The sequence below is a fragment of the Brassica napus genome, chromosome C5 (genome assembly GCF_020379485.1).
Source record: "Brassica napus cultivar Da-Ae chromosome C5, Da-Ae, whole genome shotgun sequence".
Lineage (NCBI taxonomy): Eukaryota > Viridiplantae > Streptophyta > Magnoliopsida > Brassicales > Brassicaceae > Brassica > Brassica napus.
In genome coordinates this window covers 29,145,338-29,165,586 of record NC_063448.1, presented here as the reverse complement: position 1 = coordinate 29,165,586, position 20,249 = coordinate 29,145,338, and the positions used below count along the sequence as shown (strand labels likewise).

The following is a 20,249-nucleotide window of genomic DNA, read 5'->3' as shown; positions in this document are numbered from 1 at the left end:
TCAATCTCAATCTCTATCACTTCTAATTTCATTTTTAATTCCTAAGCTCTTACCTTTTCTCATCTCGAATCCACTTTCTCGTAATGTCGAATCCATTTTCAATTCCTCTTCTCTTGTCGTAATCCATTCCCAATCCGTCGAAGGTGAGTTCGCTTTTACTAACCCATCAGATTATATTTCGATTTTCTTTTTCTTATATATGTTCTAGTGTTATTGCATTGTCAATTGATGCGTTTCTGTATACTATTTTGCAGGAAGGATTTCGTTTGTAGATCTTCGGATTAAGGTCCATTTTCTTCTTTTCATCTCTCTTTTACTTAGTTTTTTTCTTTCTATTTTAACACAATTCTCTTATTTTGTAGCTGACTCGAAGCAAAATTGAAGAGATTTTATCGAAAGGTAAAAACAAGTGACACTATCATCTTTTATTTACAAAACTCGTTCTGTTTTGGTTTTCTGGGTTGATAAAGTGAGCGTCTTGTATGTACAATTGCTCGGAGCGGTAACATGGATAAATCGTGGGTCTGGTTACCAAGGTATTAACTTTACTTCACTATCTTTTAGAAATTGTTTTGTGTTGATCTCATTTATTTGGTAGACTGAATGTTGTATTCTCATTTGTTCTACATGACAGGAATAGCCTTGAGTATGAGAAAGGAGCTAGTGAATTTGTGTCTTCTTCATCAAGATGTTTAGGAGATCCAGCTGAAATGTTCTGCCCTTGTGTTGATTGTCGCAATGTCTGCCATCAAGCTTGTGAGACAGTTTTGGAGCACCTGGTGATTAGAGGAATGGATCAGAAGTACAAGAGTTGTGTGTTTTGGACAAAACACGGGGAGACAAGACCAGATAAGTCAGCTGATGTGTACTCATCTGAAAATGAGGCTTACGAGTTGTTCAGAACGACTTTCTTGGCAAGTGAAGGCAATGAGACTGCTGAACAAGAGAATGCAGGAGCGTTTGAGGGGCCTGACAGTCCAGAAGAGGCTGAGTTCAGAAAGAAGTTAGAGGATGCAGAAACTCCGTTGTACCCGGAGTGTGAGAAATTTTCAAAAGTTGCTGCAATCATGGGACTTTACAGGATAAAGGTGAAGAGTGGGATGTCTCAGAAACTATTTTGATCAGCTACTGTCCTTGGTTCATGACATGCTTCCCGGTGAAAATGTGCTACCTAAGTCTACTGATGAGATGAAGAAGTTTCTGAAACAGTTTGGTTTTGTCTACGACGTCATCCACGCCTGCAAGAATGACTGTATTTTATATAGAAAACAGTATGAAGATGCGGTCAGCTGTCCAAGATGTAGTGAATCAAGATGGGAGAAGGATAAGCAATCTGGTGAGGAGAAGAAAGGGGTTCCTGCTAAGGTGCTTAGGTATTTCCCGATCAAAGACAGGTTCAGGAGAATGTTTAGATCAAAGCGGTTGGCTGAGGAGTTGTGTTGGCACTCCACTAATGCTTCTGAAGATGGAACTATGCGACATCCAGTGGATTCGTTGACTTGGGTGCAGATAAACAACAAATGGCCGGAGTTCGCAGCTGAGGCAAGAAACCTAAGACTAGGTATTTCAACCGATGGCATGAATCCATTCTCCATCCAGAACACCAACCACAGCACATGGCCTGTTCTCTTGGTCAACTACAATATGTCTCCAACGCAGTGTATGAGGTCCGAGAACATTATGTTGACCATGCTAATTCCTGGCCCAACCGCACCTAGCAACAATATTGATGTATATCTACAACCATTGATGGAAGACTTGCAGGAACTGTGGACAGAAGGTATACAAGTTTATGACGCCTTTAAGAAGGAGAGTTTCACTCTTAGAGCCATGTTGCTGTGGAGTATCACAGATTACCCTGGTTTAGGAACTTTAGCTGGTTGTAAAGTGAAGGGCAAGCAAGCGTGTAATGTCTGTGGGAAGGATACACCACATAGGTGGCTAAAGTTCAGTCGTAAACATGTATACATGAAGAACAGGAGGCGGCTCATGCCTAGTCATCCATACAGACGAAAGAAAGGATGGTTTGACAATACGGTTGAGGTTGGTTCTGCAAAGAGGATTCAGAGCGGTTCAGAAATATTAGACAGTATAAGGGACTTTAAAAACGATTTTGGAAAACTCTTACCTAAGAAGAGTAAGAGAAAGAGGAGTGAAGGAGATGAGGATGATGTTGTTTCAGCTGAGGAGTACGAAGAAGATCATGATATGTGGCGGTGGAAGAAAAAATCTATTTTCTTTGACTTACCTTATTGGAAGGTATTTTATTTGATTTACCTTCTTTAACCTACCTTATTAGTCTGAAATTGTTAATATTATTTATGCTAAATACTTGTAAAATTTCTTGTAGGATATGCCTGTGAGGCATAACATCGACGTGATGCACGTGGAGAAGAATGTGAGCGATGCCATGTTGTCTATTCTGATGAATAGTTGCAAATCAAAGGATGGCCTGAAAGCGAGAAAGGATTTAGAAGATATGGGTATTCGAAGCAGCTTACATACACAAGTAAGGGGGAAGAGAACTTATCTGCCTCCAGCTGCGTATTGGCTCTCTAAAGAAGAAAAAAAAAATTCTGCAGAAGATTATCCAACTTCAGAGGCCCTGATGGATATTGTGCAAATATATCCAATTGTGTCTCACTGGATCCTCCTTCTATTGGCGGCATGAAGTCACATGACCATCATGTTCTTATGCAGAATCTGTTTCCGGTTGCGTTGAGAGGTTTACTCCCAAAAGGACCTCGGATTGCAGTGAGTCGTATGTGCAATTACTTCAACAGAATCTGTCAACGCGTTCTTGATCCTGAGAAGCTACTTGCTCTAGAAACAGAGATTGTGGAGACAATGTGCCAGTTAGAGAGATTCTTTCCACCTTCATTGTTTGATATCATGTTCCACCTTCCACTGCATCTGGCGAGAGAAGCACGATTGGGTGGCCCTGCACACTTCAGGTGGATGTATCCATTTGAGAGGTAAGTATATTGTTTTCATTAGAAGCTTAATTATTATATGAAGCGAATTTCAATATTTTAACCATCTTGATTTGCAGGTATATGAAGACACTGAAAGCTTTTGTGAAGAATTTCGCAAGACCTGAAGCTTGTATGGCAGAGGGTTATCTAGCTGGTGAATGTCTTGCATTTTGTATGGAGTTCTTACAGAAATCGGTACCAGTTGAGGAACCAATGACAAGAAATGAAGATTTAGAGGCACATGATAATGTACTTGAAGGGCGCCCTCTGCAAAAAGCTATAGAAGTGAAACTTACTGATAAGGAGAGAGATGTAGCTCATCGTTATGTCCTCATGAATACTGCAGTGATGGATCCTTATGTTCAGTAAGTGTGGATATAGATATTTTATGTTTTACTATCAGTGTAGATAACTGTAGATGAAGATATTTTTGCCTTTACAGGATGCATTTAGAGGAACTTCAAGCAAAAGATGGAAGATGTGCAAGAAATGGTACCATATTATGGAAAACTCATACAGAAAGGTTTTCGACATGGATAAAAGATAAGGTATGTGATATGGTCATGGTAATGATATTGATATGTGATCTGGTAATGATATTGATATGTGATCTGTTCATGCTAGATACCAAATAACTCAAAGGATCATTCTCAGCGGCTCAGATGGCTTGCGTTTGGACCAAGGAATGTCGCACACACCTACAAGGGATATATAGTTAATGGACATCGATACCAGACAGACGATGTCAAAAGGAAGACTCAGAACTGTGGGGTTTCAAATGAAGCATTCTCCATGTGCAGAGCTAGTGCGAAAGATTCTAATCAAATGGCGGACATGGTAGCATACTATGGAGTCATAAAGGAGATCATATTGCTTGATTACCACATGTTTCAGGTGCCTCTGTTTAAGTGTAGTTGGGCACATAAAGGGAAAGGTGTTAAAGAGGAAGACGGTTTTACACTTGTGAATCTCCACACGAACCAGTCAGCATTTGTTAATGATCCATACATTCTGCCTTCTCAAGCTAAACAATTTTTTACTCAAGAGAGGATGACAGCTCTCCTTGGTATGTTGTTATGAGAACACCTCCGAGAGGATATCATGAGTTAGAGACTGAAGAGGAAATTTGCCCTGCAACGTTAACAGTCCAGCATGATGAAGATATCGGAGATCACGCTTCAGATGACGAGAGTTTTTATGTTAGGAATGATTGTGAGGGTATTATTCTTTGAGATTAATAATAAGTTTGTTGTTGTAACAGGTAAACTGATACAATGAACGAGAATGCTGTTACTGAGAAGGCGCGTCGCAGTAAACGTCAAGAAGGCCTTGCTGTTAGTCCTGTGGTGTCTTTAACTACCAAGAAACAGAAGAAGAATTGCCCGAAGAAGAATGTGGAACAGGAGTCACAGCACGACGAACTCGAGCAACATACCGGTTCAGAAGAAGTGGAACAAGAACCAGAAACTGTAGCAGCCGAAGAAGAAAATGATGATGATGAAACACAACCACCCGAAGAACATGATCAGTACGAAATACAACCAGCTGAAGAAGAACATGACGAGGAAAATGTACAAGACGAAGAAGAAGAAGTCATTCCTAGCTCTGAGACACAAACACAGCAATCTGATAACCAAGTGAAGAAGACTAGAGGTCCAACTAAAATGCGAAAAGTGGCGAAACATATAGAGGACAAGGTAGATGTGGAGTTCAATTCTTTGGGAGAGCATGTTGGCCGTGGATCAGTGACACTGTCCTCATTCCTTGGTCCTCTTGTGAGAGAGCATGTGCCTGTATTGCTAGATGACTGGAGACATCTGGAAGACAAAACAAAAGACGCTCTGTGGGAGGAAATACAGGTAATTCTGTTACCTATGTATATACATACACACGAGTTCAGTATTAATATGAATATTATGTACAGGGACGATTCAACTTGACAGAAGACTGGCAAAAGGATGTAGTCTTTAAGCAGATGGGTTGTTTGTGGAGGGCCTCTAAATCTAGACTCTCTTCCATAGTTAGAGCAGCAAAAAACAAGGCGCAACTACAGATAATTAAACCCAGCAACATACAATCGGTAACAGCTTGGAACAATTGGGTGAAAGGAAGATGTACTGCAGCTTTTCAGGTAACATTTTGTGTCTTGCGTATTTACATTTGGGTTATGTAAGTAACATTTATTACAAAATGGTATTTGGTTTATGTAGGAACAAAGTAATAAGTACAGGGAACTCAGGAAGGCTCAAATTCCCTACACCACTAGTCGAAAAGGCATGAATCGGCTTGCAGAGGAGATGGTATGTTTTACAATTTGAAATAATAATTGGTGTGTTATTGGGTTTATGAGATCTGATGACAACTACTTTATTTAACTTGTAGAAAAAAAAACAGTTCTGATCCTAAGCTAGTCACTAGAACTAAGGTTTGGGTCGCTGGTCATACACATTCTGATGGAACACCCGTTCGTCAAGAATTTACTGAATACAATAGTAAGATTACTTGTAACAATAATATTGTTGGCTATAGAATACAATTTACATAACTTGTGTAATTTTTAATTGCAGGAGAAGATAAAGAGAATTGACAGTGAAATGGAATCAAGTTCAGCAGATAATATCGGTGAAGATGTTGTCACTCAGGTTCTAGGAAAAGATAAGCCAGGAAGAATTAGGGGGTTGGGACGAGGGGTTACTGTAACCAAGTTGGCATTCTTACATGCTAGAGATTCACATGTCAAGCAACTTGAAGCAACTCAAGCAGAACTAATCAACAAGGTTCAAGATTTGCAAAATGTGGTTAAAGACTTGGCTGGTAAAAAGATAACTTCGTTATTCTTCTTGTTTTATTATTCAAACTTCTGATATGTATAAGGTTGTAACAAAAATGATTGTGGTTGTTGGGTATAGGAAAAAAACGGATTTGATTCTAATTCGGAGAGAAGCGATGTGAGCAAGGGGGGAGGAATAAGGTGCCAAATACTGGATTGGGTTTCGAATGATGATTTGGTTGTTGCTGAAGGAGAATTCAACTCTAGTGAGCCCACATATAAGATTGGTCGCATTCCACTGGGTCCTAATGCGGCTGCTGTTATAGTGAAGTCTGTATCAGTCGTAACAGCGCCTATATGGAGACCTACTCCAACTTGTGTATCGCTTAGTCAGGCTGTTGGAGTCAAAATTGCATGGCCATCTGAGAAGCTCATCTTGGATGATGGCATTGACATTTCAAACAATGGCAACAACGACGAGTCAGAGGTAAATAAATTCCGTCCTCCAACGTTTGATAATCATTCATTAATGTACTCCTGAAATGTGTGAATATATTTTACATGATTCAGGATGTAGCTGCATCTTTAGGAAATGTTAAAATATTTGATTACTGGAAAATAGAAGAGGTGTTGATAGCTGAGGGTGTCTTGTTGACAACCGAACCTACTCACCTCGTCAACCAAATTCCACTGGGACCGAATGCAGCAGTTCTTAGAGTCGAAATGGTTTTTAAACCTAATGCCTATATCTGGAGACCTACACCTGAAATGACAAAGATGGGTGATGCAGTACATGGGACAATAGCGTGGCCTCTAGATAAGATAAGACTACCTGATCAAAATTCGCCTACTGATCAACATTCACCTACTGAATCAAACAAGATATCCAATCAGGTAAGTTTGTAAATTCTTAGAAGGTGATTAGATATTGAATTGTTAGGTTGCCGGTGTTGATATTATGGTGAATGTGTTTGTCCTTTTTGGTTTTAGAGTGGTGGTAACAGCACTAGTAGTAGCAACAAAGGTGGCAAACAGAAGGTTGCTCTCTTGGACTGTCATAACTTAGGACAGAGAGTTGCTTTAGGTCGTGTGTTCTCAACTGATCCAGCAGAGAAAGTGCATTTCGTTCCTTTAGGTCCCAATGCTACGAAGGTTTGGGTAGAGGTTTCCGAGTTTGATGGGGCTCGAGTGTGGAGGCCAAACTCTGAAATCGAATTCATGGGTGATGCAGTAGGAAGCACCGTGGCTTGGCCAAATGATAAGATTGTGTATCTCTAAGGATTACAATGTTGCTTTAGTGTGAACTTATAATGTAATCTCTAAGGATGTGTGAACAACTATGTAATCTGTTTAAGTTGAATCTATGAAATTTATGTTTATTTATATAAGTTGATGTTTTGTTTCAAAATCCCAGAAAACGAATTTGTGTAAATTTAAAAATATAAATATATAAAAATTAAAATTTAAAATATATAAATATATTAACATTATATATACAGCACAAATGAAACTGCTATAGTAGTACATATATACATTGCACTTTGGTAACTGCTATAGTAGAATTAACTAAAACAAACAGAAAACGCTATTTATAAAATTAGTAATAGCAGTAAAAAGACGCTATTAAATAATATTTAATTGCAGAAATAAAAGCGCTATCGTAGCGGAAGAAAAGATAGCACAACGAAATACCGCTATTTAATGTCCTCGACCTATTATGACGGGCGATGATACAGCGCTTAACAAACCGCTATCCTATCGTTAGATAGCGTTATTCGTCCGCTATAAAAACGCGTTTTTCTTGTAGTGTGGAGAAGGATGAAACTAAGAGAAGATGTCTGTGAGAACTCCGAAGAGTTTTGATGAACCTCGTTTCCGGTTGATAACAATAACGAGCACTCGAGAATATGACTGGCACCAGCTACATGTGAGGTTGAGGGACAGTTCATGCAATAAGGCGCATCTAACCGCGATAGCCTCCGCCATGAGGGGAGACGGTGCATGCAACGGTAGATGGAACCTCAATTAATCTTGGATGAATATGCATTAGAGAAAATCCATCCAATTCCTGCTGAAGAAGAATTTGCTTTCATGCTGCATCCATGTTGCACATGATGGAGATCGAAGGATCATGTTGAGATGGTGGGGATGGAATTGACCGCGTGACAGGCTGTGATTGATTGAGTTGTGCCCTTTTCTTCTCTCTAGCTGCAAGTTTTGCTTTGGAGAAGATGTCTCGAGGGGAAGAGGCTCTTCTTGGAGAGCATGCCAAATGGCCCAGTATATCCACTAAAAGATATTGGTGGATAGACCAGCTGTGGCAAGTCGATGTACTTGAGCGATGCTAGAAGTGAAGTCTGAAAGGAGAGACACTGGTTCAAAATGATTGGTGAATACCACTGATCTAGGTTCCAAACATCTTGTGCAAAGACACACTGAGCGAGGAGATCTAGCCAAGCTTCATGTGCACCACATCTGCAATCGTTCGTGTTGGTGAGAACCCCTCTCTGTGTAGACTATCACCAGTGGCTAGATCATCATGAATCACTTTCAATAGGAAGAATTTATCTTAGACATGAGATGGGAAACCGGATAGCTTTCTTCCAATCGAAGGGTTTCATTCCCGAGAATGAGGTCATTGGTCAGGTCTTTTCTAAATTGAGGGAGTAGCAACCAGGTTTTGATGAGCAGATTCATGATTTATACAGAGGGCTCTAATCCGTACGACGGGCGGTGTTTTCATTTTTTAAAGGCTCGAAAGTCTCATTTACTAACTCTGCAATCACCACATGATATTTCCCCATGTTTTGGTCTAGCTCACACAATATCGCGAATCACTGCCCGATAGGTCACCTATCTTTCTGCTACTTCAGCTCAAGCATGCTTAACTTTGGAGTGCTAAACGGATGTGTGCCAGAAAAGGTAAATGCACTTTAGTAACATAGGAAGGCAAATCAATTATTTTAAACCTTACTATAAGCTGGGATGTTACAATTCACTCCCTCTCAAATAACGCAACGTCCTCGTTACGCCCCAAGATCGTTACCCATGTTAGTGTGAGCCCTCACAGGACTCAACAGTCATTTCGGTTTGGCTTTGATACCAGTTGTAAAGCTCCGACCGCCCATGGCTAATGGTCCTCCCACGCCCGTTCACTCGGCCTGTGGGCCACATTGCGACAGGCGGTGCGCTAATATTTTGAAGGCTCAAAAGTCTTGTTTACTAACCCTGCAATCACCACATGACTTTTCCCCGTGTTTTGGCCTCACACACATGATATCACCAATCACATCCCGATAGGTCACTCATCAGTCTACTATTCCAGCTCAAGCAGGCTTAACTCTAGAATTATAAACGAAATGTGTACCAGAAACGGTAAATCCACTTTGGTGACATATATAGCCAAATCAATTTTCTTAAATCTTTCCACAAACCAGGATGTTACAAGTTCTTCAGATCATGACAATCTGGGGAAAATGCGCAGGATGTGTTGGACCAGTATCCGGAAAAGTTTATTTATACAAGGTGAACTCCACTCTCTTGTTTCTGTTGATACAATGTCTAAGACCATAAGGTCATGATCTTTGATTTAAGTGGTCCAATAGGTTTGAGAATTGGGGGTTGGGAGAATCCAAGTGTCCGTGTAGACATTCGTAGATTTGCCATTTCCTATGAATATATGTCTTTCAAGCCATGGGAAGGAGGAGGTTATGGAGATGTTAAGAAAAGAGGTACCGTGGCAATATTTCCCTAACAAGACGCATGAAAAGTAAAGGACCCTAGGAACGGATTACTCTAGTGGTTTTGTTTGGATATGAACTCCGGATGGAGAACTGAATGGGTTGAAGGGTCACATGAAGGTTGCGGAAGGCCTCCGATATTCCCGACTCCAAATGGTGCTTGATATGACTCACAAGACCACCAAGTGAAGGATCTCTCGTCGTTCCTTGATATGACTCACAAGTCCAACGATTTGAGGAAGTGTTTACTTGGATATGACTCACCAAGAAACAAGACAAGTTCTTACAAAGAACAAAGAGTTTTAACTCAGAAATTTCACACAAAAATCGATTGCTTTATTCCTTAGAAGAGATTACATACTTATAGAGTTTTGTAGTCAAACACAATAAATAGATTTGTAGGAAAACAAGACATAGAAAAGATAAATTTGACTAGATCTGGTCAAGGCACGGAAAATGGAGAAGACTAGTCAAGATGACCGTTCGGCTCCTGTCCAGATTCATCCGAACTGGCTGTGTCCAAGGCGGAAAGGATCAGTACATGCGCGGGACGATCAGCAAGGGCCGCGGGACGTTCTGCAAGGCCGCGGGACGTTCTGATCAGACAAGTTGCGTTCCAGCGTGGCAAAAGGCTTCTGAAAGCTTAAGGATCCTTGCCTTAGAGAAATATCCAAAGGAGAAGTCCATGATCAGATCGAACAAGGAAGCAAGATCATCAGCACAGTCGCTGGTGCATGCGTATGAGCCAAACGGGCCAAAAGAGAGAAGCCGCGGTCTGAATCGGAATTGGCCCTAAGCTGATTCTGGCTTGACCATCAGGCTTAGCTTGTCGAGTTGGTCGGGACGTTTGCGGGTCGATCCGGTACACGGCCTGATCAGTCTGTCTGGTACGGTCGGAAGAGTGAACCTCGATTGGGACGTCTAGAACGTCCTGATCTTCATGCTGGTCTGATTCCTTGGACTGGGGCACATCATTCCCTCCTTCTTTAAAAGGATTTGTCCACAAATCTGGATCATCTACAAGAAAAGGAGAAAGATCAGACACATTAAAACTTGAAGAAATGTCTTACTTACCTTGTAAGTCAAGCTGATAAGCATTGTCATTTATCTTTCTAAGGATCTGGAATGGGCAATCGACCCGAGGCATGAGTTTAGACTTTCTTTCTTCCGGGAACCTTTCCTTCCTTAAATGAACCCAAACAAGATATCCCTCCTTAAAAATCACCTCCTTTCTCTTCTTGTTGGCATATCTTTTGTATCCTTCGGTTTTGGATTCAATGTTGGCACGAACCTGCTCATGTAACTTCTTGATAGTGGCTACTTTCCTCTTGCCATCTGTACTAACTCTTTCACTCAAAAGAAAAGGCAAAAGATCAAGTGGAGATAAAGGATTAAAGCCATAAACAACTTCAAAAAGTGAGAACTTAGTAGCAGAATGCATAGCATGATTATAAGCTAACTCAACATGAGGCAAACATTCTTCCCAAAGCTTAAGGTTTTTCTTAACCAATGATCAAAGAAATGCGGACAAAGTTATATTCACAACTTTAGTTTGGCCATCAGTCTGTGGGTGACAAGTTGTAGCGAACATCAATCTCGTTCCTAACTTAGACCACAAAGTTTTCCAAAAATAGCTAAGGAACTTAGCATCACGATCAGAAACAATGGTCTAAGGCATTCCATGCAATCTAACAATTTCTCTAAAGAATAACTCAGAAACTTGCACAGCATCATTAATGTTATGATATGGAATGAAATGAGCCATTTTCGAAAATCTATCAACAATCACAAAGATGGAATCTCGTCCAGCCTTACATCTAGGCAAGCCAAGCACAAAATCCATAGAAATGTCTACCCAAGGATGGGAGAGAATGGGTAGAGCTGAGTACAAACCGTGATTTGATGCTATGGTCTTAGACTTCTTGCAAGTCACACATCAGCCACAGATCCTTTCTGCGTCTTTCATCAAACTCGGCCAGTAGAAGTGATCATAAACCGCCTTGTATGTTTTCTTAACTCCAAAGTGTCCCATAAGACCTCTTCCATGAGCTTCCCTGAGAAACAACTCCCTCAAAGAACATTGGGGTACACACAAACGGTTATTAAAGAACAAGAATCCAGACATTTGATAATACTTTCCATAAGCCGTTTTGGAACACTTTCTGAAAATTTCTTTAAAATCCTGATCAGTTGCATACAAATCCTTTATGAATTCAAAACCGGGCAACTTGGTTTCAAGTGCTGAAAGAAGAACATACCTTCGGGACAAGGCATCAGCCACCACATTTTCCTTACCTTGTTTCTATTTGATCACGTAAGGAAAGGTCTCGATGAACTCGACCCTACGCGCATGTCTCTTGTTCAACTTCTGCTGGCCCATAAGGTGTTTCAAAGACAGATGATCCGTGTGGATAACAAACTCCTTAGGCCAAAGATAATGCTGCCACGTTTGGAGAGCTCTCACCAAAGCATACAACTCTTGGTCATAAGTGGGGTAATTGAGCGTGGCTCCACCAAGCTTCTCACTGAAGTAAGCAATGGGCTTCTTATCATGCATCAACACCGCACCAATACCAACTCCGGAGGCATCACGTTCGATTTCAAAAGCTTTAGAGAAATCAGGAAGGACAAGTAAAGGAGCTTGAGTTACCTTTGAGAATCTGAAATGGCTCTTCTTGAACTTTTTCCCACTTGAACCCAACGTTCTTCTTGATCACCTCAGTGAGTGGGGCTGCTAGGGTACTGAAGTTCGGAACAAACTATCTATAGAAACCGGCCAGGCCATGAAAGCTCCTCACCTCGCCCACGGTCGTTGGACTCCGCCAGTCTCAGATGGCTTTGATTTTCTCCTCGTCCACTCTAAGTCCATCAGAACCTACAACAAAACCTAAGAATACCACGTGATCTGTTCCAAAAGAGCATTTACCAAGATTGGCAAAGAGTTTTTCTTTTCTAAGAACTTCAAGAACAAATTTTAAATGCATCTTGTGATCTTCAACGTTTTTGCTGTAGATAAAAACGTCATCAAAGTAGACAACAACAAAATGACCAATGAATGATCTCAAGACATGATTCATCAAACGCATGAAAGTGCTAGGTGCGTTAGTAAGACCAAATGGCATGACAAGCCACTAATATAATCCTAGCTTTGTTTTAAATGCAGTTTTCCATTCATCACCTTCTTTCATCCTAATCTGGTGATAGCCACTTTTCAAATCAATTTTATAGAAAACACATGATCCATGCAACTCATCCAGCATGTCGTCTAGCCTAGGAATGGGATGCCTATACTTTACCATGATGTTGTTGATGGCACGGTAGTCCACACTGAAAAACCTTGAGCACAGATACATGCTTAGTGTTTGAAACGCTTACTTGCTGTTCTTTCACAGGATTTCCAGTTGAGTTTGATTCTGGACGAACAAATATTGTAGTTCCAGAAGCTGTAGCAGCAGACGTCTGAGTCTTCCTCATCTGTTGTCCACAAGAACCAAGTCCCATGCTCACATTTTTCGATTGTCCCTTGTTTAGTATTTTATCAAGCTCTTTCGTTCCAGTATTCAGCATTCTTATCCTCTTGTAGTTATCACTCAGACTAACTTCCAGACTCCTGTTCTTCCCTTCCTCATGATTCAATAGTTCAGCCAGTCTAGTCAGCTTCTCCTCCAGTTCACTGATCCTCTTTTGTTCTGTGGTGTCCTCAATCAGTATCGCTTTACCAGTAACACACGTTTTTGTACCAATCTCCGTGGGTTTCTCCATCTCAAGTATGTTAATCTGAGCTTCTAACAACGCTTTGTCTTTCAGCAGTTTCAGATTTTCATTGCTCAAAACTACTCAATTGTCATATAGCTTTCGATACTCAACTGATGGATCAATTTCTCCATCATCATCTGAATCTGATTCCACAGTTGACTTGCTGGCTGTTTGTTCACTCACCAATGCAACTAGATTCATCATGTGTTCATCATCGTATTCATTCTCAGATTCAGTATCACTGAAACTTAAAAAAGATTTTTCTCCTCTTTTGAGCACATTTGGACACTCAACTTTAGTGTGACCAAAACCTTTACACTCCCCGCATTTGAGTTCTTTGCGTTTGGCAAGTGGACATTCAGATCTGATGTGACCATACCCTTCACATTCATGACACTGTAGCTCACGTCTCCTGTTAAACTGATTCCCATCACTTCTACCAGTTCTATAGCCACTGCGCTCCTTGTCACGTCGCCACTCTTGGTTTGAGTCATTCGTCTGTTGAAAGCCTTGACCTCGTCCCTGACCTTTTTCGATCCTTCTCAGAGCCTTTTTGAAATTACGAGCAATCAATCCCATACTATCTTCCAGTTTCTGATTTAGTGTATCATGCAGTACTTGTATCTTATCTTCCTCCTTTTCAGCTGAGAAAGCGATCCCTTGACCCTTCTTATCCTGTTCACCACCAGATGCACCAGATTTCATCTCTTCGGCTTTAAGTATCCCCACAGGTTGTGAGAATTTCATATCATCAGTGTTCATTCCAACCTTCAGCAAGGGTTTGTAGTTTGCAAATTTTTCTGGAAGACAGCGAATCATTTTCTTGACCAATTTATTGTCCTTATACTCCTTTCCAAGCACTGTAGCTTCATGAGCTATTGCACTTAACTTAGAACTGAAAACCGTTATTGACTCATCTTCAGACATCCTTAGATTTTCGAATTGAGCAGCCAGATGATCCAGTCTTGTTCTTTTGACAGTTGAGGTCCCCTCATAATAGTCTACGAGAATTTCCCATGCATCCTTTGCTGAGAAGCATGCTTGAACAAGTTTCAACTGTTCTGCATTAATTGCATTGAAGATTTCGGAGATGGCTTTGGAGTTGTGCTTAGATGCTAACTTATCATTTTCAGTCCACTGCTCCTTAGGTTTTGGAGCATACTCTCCATCCTCCGTCTTGACACGTGGTTCTGTCCATCCTGACTCTACTGCAGTCCACACATCTTCTTCAATACCCTTGAGCTTTTGTTTCATTAGAACTTTCCAATGTCCGAAATTGTTTTCATCCAGCATAAACGTTCTTTGCACAGCCACAAGCTCCTTTGACGAATCCATGCTCACCTCAGAATCTCTACCTGTTGTAGATCAATGGATCTAGATAGGTTCCCGCTCTGATACCAAATGAAAAACCTTGAGCACAGATATTCAATCGTAATGCTTGAATGAATTGCGAAACAATACTCTTATTAGAAACTCTTTAAACAAATTACAACTAACCTGTTTAATCAGGTTTACTTGACTTCACAACATGTGAATCAACACTGACCAGTTTCTAATCACTCACGATCTAATTTGTAATCCTCTCTCTCTCTCACTTTCTAATACTTCCAAAAGCGCAACCCGCTTTTCTCCACCGCATCACCTATTTAACTCGGTAGATCTTGTGATCTTCTTGTTAGAGATAACTGATATACCATGGATTTGACCCATTTTCATCCATGGTATATAAGTGTTTTACTATCTATATATTATATATTCTATCCTATTAGGTATGTTTTCAGGTTCAGGAGTATCTTCGAGTAAAGTGATGATTATGGAGCATTTAGTAGCTTAAAAGAGATTTCATCCGAGCTGACCATTAGAGGTCGATACGAAGAAGAAGCAATCGTTTGATGCACATCCAGTGCCGTCGATCGATACAGAAGAGAAGCCTCGACGATTGAAGATTATGATCGATCGATGTACATCCTGTACCATCGATCGATGTTAGGAAGCGAGATGCGCGACTTGGTTCCATACGACTTTAAACCCAAGGCTTCACCAAATTACAAGATTACCCCTGACAAATTTTTAACCTAATAGTTATATACTTGCCTAAGTGTTAGGAGGCAAGAGAGTTCTTTTTGGGAGCCACCATTGTATTCTTATTTTGAGCAGAGAGTTTTAGGAGAGAAAATCATAGAGAGATTTGTGATTGGAACTCTATTGATTCATCTATTCTATTCTATGCAGTTTTTATCTATATTTTGTGTCATGAATTGCTTAGCTATGTCTGAGTAATTCACTTGTTAGATTCAAGGTTCAAATAGGTTAGAGGGATTATCCCCAACTATAGATTTGCTAAGTTGTGATATTCATTGATTGATTGTTCATTAATGCTTGTTTTAGCCTTGCTAACTAGAACATGAACCTAGGAATTAGCATGAGTCAAGCATCCTTGATCATCATGTCCTGAATCTAATCTGTCATGCTAGGACTGCTAGAGAGATGCTAACCGCTGATCTAGAAGACTAGTGAGCATTATCAACCTGCGCCTAGGGCTTAACTAGAAGCATCGATCGATATTGTCTTCTGACAATCGATCGATATTTGCGAAAGGTGTATCGATCGATATCCATATAGGATCATCGATCGACACTTTCTTGTGATCAAAAGACGACAGTTGAGATCCAAGATCTAGTTAGTTAACCAGTGAAACATTGCCATCGCTGATCACTGTGATTAAGGAGTTGAGCTCTAATATATCATGCATGCAACTGTTAGGCATCTATAGGATTATAATCTCCAACACCTGAATAGAAACCCTGCATCTAATATCTCCCAGTAAGTTACACCCCCAATCATCTTGTTAGTCGAGTAATAGACTTGCTCAATTAGGATTGCTATTTACTTTTAAACCCATAAAACAACAAACACTTAGAATTAATAACTTGACTAGATTTAATAGGTTCCCTAGCTCCTTGTGGATTTGATTTCTAAGTACTGCAACTGAACCTCTTATTTGAGAGAGTAATTCACTCCTTAGGGTAATTTGAGTGGTATCAAATTTGGCGCCGTTGCCGGTGAGCTTTGATCGCCATTAGATTTAGTGTTATTGATTCTTATTCTTTTCTCTACCCCCATTCAAACCCAAAATTTTTTCTTTTCTTTTCAGGTGCACGCCCAGCAGTACCAGAAGCAACAAGGACAAACAACTGCTATTCTCAGAAGATCCTGCTCACTTGGAACACACGATCCGCAAAGACCAACGTTCCACATCGATCGACGCAGTATCTTTCACATCGACTGATTCTCGCACCCAACCTTCGACCGACACCCGACCTTCATCGTCGACCGATCTACATCGTTCGACATCGATCGATGCTACACCGTGTACATCGATCGATCATCAGTCATGAAACATGATTACGATTGTTATTCTCAGACAGGACGAGAATGGAAACCTGTATGACCAGGATGGTCATCTGCGTAATGCAATAGATCTGAAACTAGACGCTCAGGGGAATGTAATCCCTGATACTGATGCTACAGGAGCTGCTCAACCAAGGGAACTAGCTGACTACAATCGTCCAGATGAGTACTACGCCAACAGATCAGCTATTCGACTTCCAGAGATTCAGAAGCAGAATTTTGAGCTTAAGCCTCAGTACTACACACTCGTGTCATAGATACCCTACTCTGGATTACCGCACGAGCATCCTATGGACCATCTAGAGAGGTTCAAGGATCTTATCGCTGCTATTCGTATGGATGGAGTCCCCGAGGACTACCTATTGTGCAAGCTCTTCAAGTATTCTCTGACTGGAGAAGCGATGCACTGGCTTAAGCAGCAACCCACAGGATCTCTAACATCCTGGGCCGACATCAAGAATGCTTTCTTGTGAAACTTCTTCGATGAGTCAGGCGATGAAGACCTGAGGAGAAAAATTGCTACATTCGCGCAGCAGACTGGAGAGTCTTTCAAAGATGCGTGGATCAGATTCAAGTTCTTCCAGCGAGACTGTCCACACCACGGATTCAACGAAGTGCAGTTGCTGAGTACTTTCTTCAGAGGTATCGCCTTGAGGTATCAGATGGCTCTTGTTACAGCTAGCGAGGGAAACTTCAACACCAGGAATCCGGTGGAAGCTTTGAGACTCATAGAAAATGTAGCAAACAGCAGCAGCACCAAGAACACTGACTTTGAGAGGAAGAAGTCTGTTGCATCCCTAGGGAAGGAGCAGATGGACGAAGTTAGAGCAAAGTTAGATGTGGTTCATGAGCTTCTTAGGAAGCAAGTCTGCTCAGCTGAAGGAGAAGAAGTTGTAGACATGGAAGGAGAAGAAGATGTGAACTACATTGGAGGTACTGGATTTCAGAGGTCTGGAGACCAGGGTGGAAACAGAAACTTCTATGGCAATGGTCAAAGGAGTAACCAGAGTTCACAGTTCAAGAAACCTTTCAGTAACAACAGCTGAGGCTATGGAAACTCATTCTACCAGAATCCACCACCACAGACTCAGGAAAGCAAGATCGAAGCAATGCTTGACAGAGTTCTGGAAGGACATCAACAACTCACTGTGGATTTCAATGGGAAGATAGATTTCGCCTACAACAGTCTGAACACAGAATTGAGACCTTAGGGAGTCAGGTGAGGAAGCTTGAAATGCAAGTGGTTCAGACTGGAGACACTGTAAAGAGGCAAGAAGCCTTAGCTAGAGAGGCAGGAGTTGAGAAAGCAAAACACCACGTGAATGCCATCATAGATGATGATTTCTGGCAAGTGGTGAAGCATGAGAAGCTTGGAGAAGGAGACTTCGAAGTTGAAAGCTCCATGAGTTTCGGCGGATCACTTTGGTGTCGACCGATGTCAATGGATGCACATCACACGACAGACCATGACGAAGATCGATCGATGGATTACTCTAAACATCGATCGATGTCATCTGCTGAATCGACTGCGAAGTGTAGTGCAGTTCGAATCATGACTCATGAGGAATTCGCAGAAAAACATCAACACCCACTCTCCCCTTTCTACATCAAAATCGATCGACGGCATGAGCCAGCAGTCGACCGACAGAGAGAGACCGATATATATCGACCTCCCTCACCTCCCATCGATCGACGGGCACCTCTCACCTATCGAGTGCGGTTACCATCTATTGATAGTGACCGAATCAACGCACTCAGACCACCACCTAAACCTTTAGCAAACCCACCAGAACCTACAGCCAACCCTTCAGACACTACACCAGAGCCTATGCAAGAGTATGAGGCAACTGAAGGAAGAAGGTTAAGGAAAAGAAAGGAGAAGATTCCTAAGAACCTTAAGAGGGAAGCTAATGAGAAGGAGACGGATGGTTTCACTAAGAGAGTCCTCAGAATCCCCGTGGAGAAACCTTTTGATGAAGTTTATTACACACACCGGTTGTGGATGTTCTTCAGAGAGACTAAGGAGACTGAGGAGGACATTAGGAGAATGTTTCATCATGTCAGGGAAATCATGAAACTAAGGATCACATTGAAGAAGAAGAGTGATCCTGGGAAGTTTGCAATACCATGTGTGGTGAAGGGTATTGAATTTTCCCATGCACTTTGTGACACAGGAGCATCAGTCAGCATACTACCTAAGGTTATGGCAGACTAGCTGGGTTTGAAAATAGAACCCTCATCCGAATCTTTCACCTTCGTGGACCTTTCCGAAAGAAGCTCAGGAGGCATCATAACAGACCTTGAGGTACAGATTGGTAATGCCCTTGTCCCAATAGATTTTCATGTCCTGGACATCAAGTTTAACTGGAACTCTTCACTTCTGCTTGGAAGAGCTTTCCTGGCTACAGTAGGAGCTGTATGTGACATGAACACCAACAGATTGTGTCTGAAACTGATAAATCCAGACGTCCACTATGACCTAGTTCGAGTTGTGAGACAACAGGTCAACCTCGTGGAGCTTGGAAATGATCTTGGCTACATTGCAGCATGCCATTGTGGAGCGGTGTACGAAACAGAGTACTCAGAATCGATCGACACTAACACTGCTTCATCGATCGATTCCAATGAGTCACCGACGACCGATGAACACTATCCCACGTCGCTCAACAGGAAGCAACCGGTAGACAACTTCACACTACCAGATTAGTGTTATCCAGACTTTGCATTTCAACAACCCAACAAGAAAGGACGTGATGACTATTCCATAGGCAGTTGGGCGACAGTGGATTCCATGAAAGTTTTGCAGTAGAGACTGTAATTCCTTCATCCAATGAGGATCCTACTGAAGAGTATGATGAGGATTACTGGAAGGAAAGAGCTGTAGAGATTGCTATGCAGGATGAAAGATATTCAAACCATTCCTTCAACAACACGTCTCCACCATCGATCGACAGAGTCTACTCAGCATCGGTCGATAGTCACCCTCATCCAGCAAAACGATCTTATACATCGATCGATACCACAGCTGGTACATCGATCGATACCACAGCTGCTACTTCGATCGATATTAAAGCCGCCGCCTTCGAAAAGGAAAAAGGGTATATTCCAATTCCAAGTAGGTTTACCAATACCTATATAAGGAGTTTTACACCCCAGATTACTTCTCACGACACCAAAGCAGAAAAGATGAATGCTCCCACAAACCAATCAGAAGGAATATCCAGGAGGAGCATTCGATCCAAAAACCCTAATTCAGCAGACAAACGTCTACCATCGATCGATACTCCAGTATCAACATCGATCGATTCTCATTCTAAACCTAAACCTTCTTTATTTACTAAGAAGAATATGAGTATTGATTACGATTTTCTAACTCCTGATGAATTTGGTATTTTCAGGTACAAAGATGGCCATGCAAGAGCTATGGATGGAAGAATTCTACAAGTATCCAGAGAGGACATAACAGATATTCTTCAGTTGGCCAATGGACCAGATAACTTGTTTATGCAGCAACGCAGCATTCCAGACAACATCCCAGCTATTCCAGATGAACATCCAAGGGCCGACACAACAGAAATTGGTTCACACCAATCATGC

General features: G+C 41.4%; 1 protein-coding gene across 1 annotated transcript; it reads left to right on the top strand.

Annotated features, from left to right (window-relative positions):
• The first annotated feature begins 1,146 nt into the window (after positions 1-1,146).
• Positions 1,147-4,253, top strand: LOC106453813. The gene is made up of 7 exons (XM_048757386.1): positions 1,147-2,259; positions 2,351-2,509; positions 2,701-2,975; positions 3,053-3,340; positions 3,418-3,523; positions 3,600-4,041; positions 4,237-4,253. The coding sequence occupies exons 1-7, from the start codon at positions 1,147-1,149 to the stop codon at positions 4,251-4,253; spliced, it is 2,400 nt and encodes a 799-aa protein (XP_048613343.1).
• The last annotated feature ends 15,996 nt before the right edge of the window (positions 4,254-20,249 follow it).

Coding starts and splice junctions, on each gene's coding strand:
- LOC106453813 (XM_048757386.1), top strand. CDS start 1,147: ATGCTTCCCGGTGAAAATGTGCTACCTAAGTCTACTGATGAGATGAAG. Junction 2,260..2,350: donor TTGACTTACCTTATTGGAAG/GTATTTTATTTG, acceptor AATTTCTTGTAG/GATATGCCTGTGAGGCATAA. Junction 3,341..3,417: donor GTGATGGATCCTTATGTTCA/GTAAGTGTGGAT, acceptor TTGCCTTTACAG/GATGCATTTAGAGGAACTTC.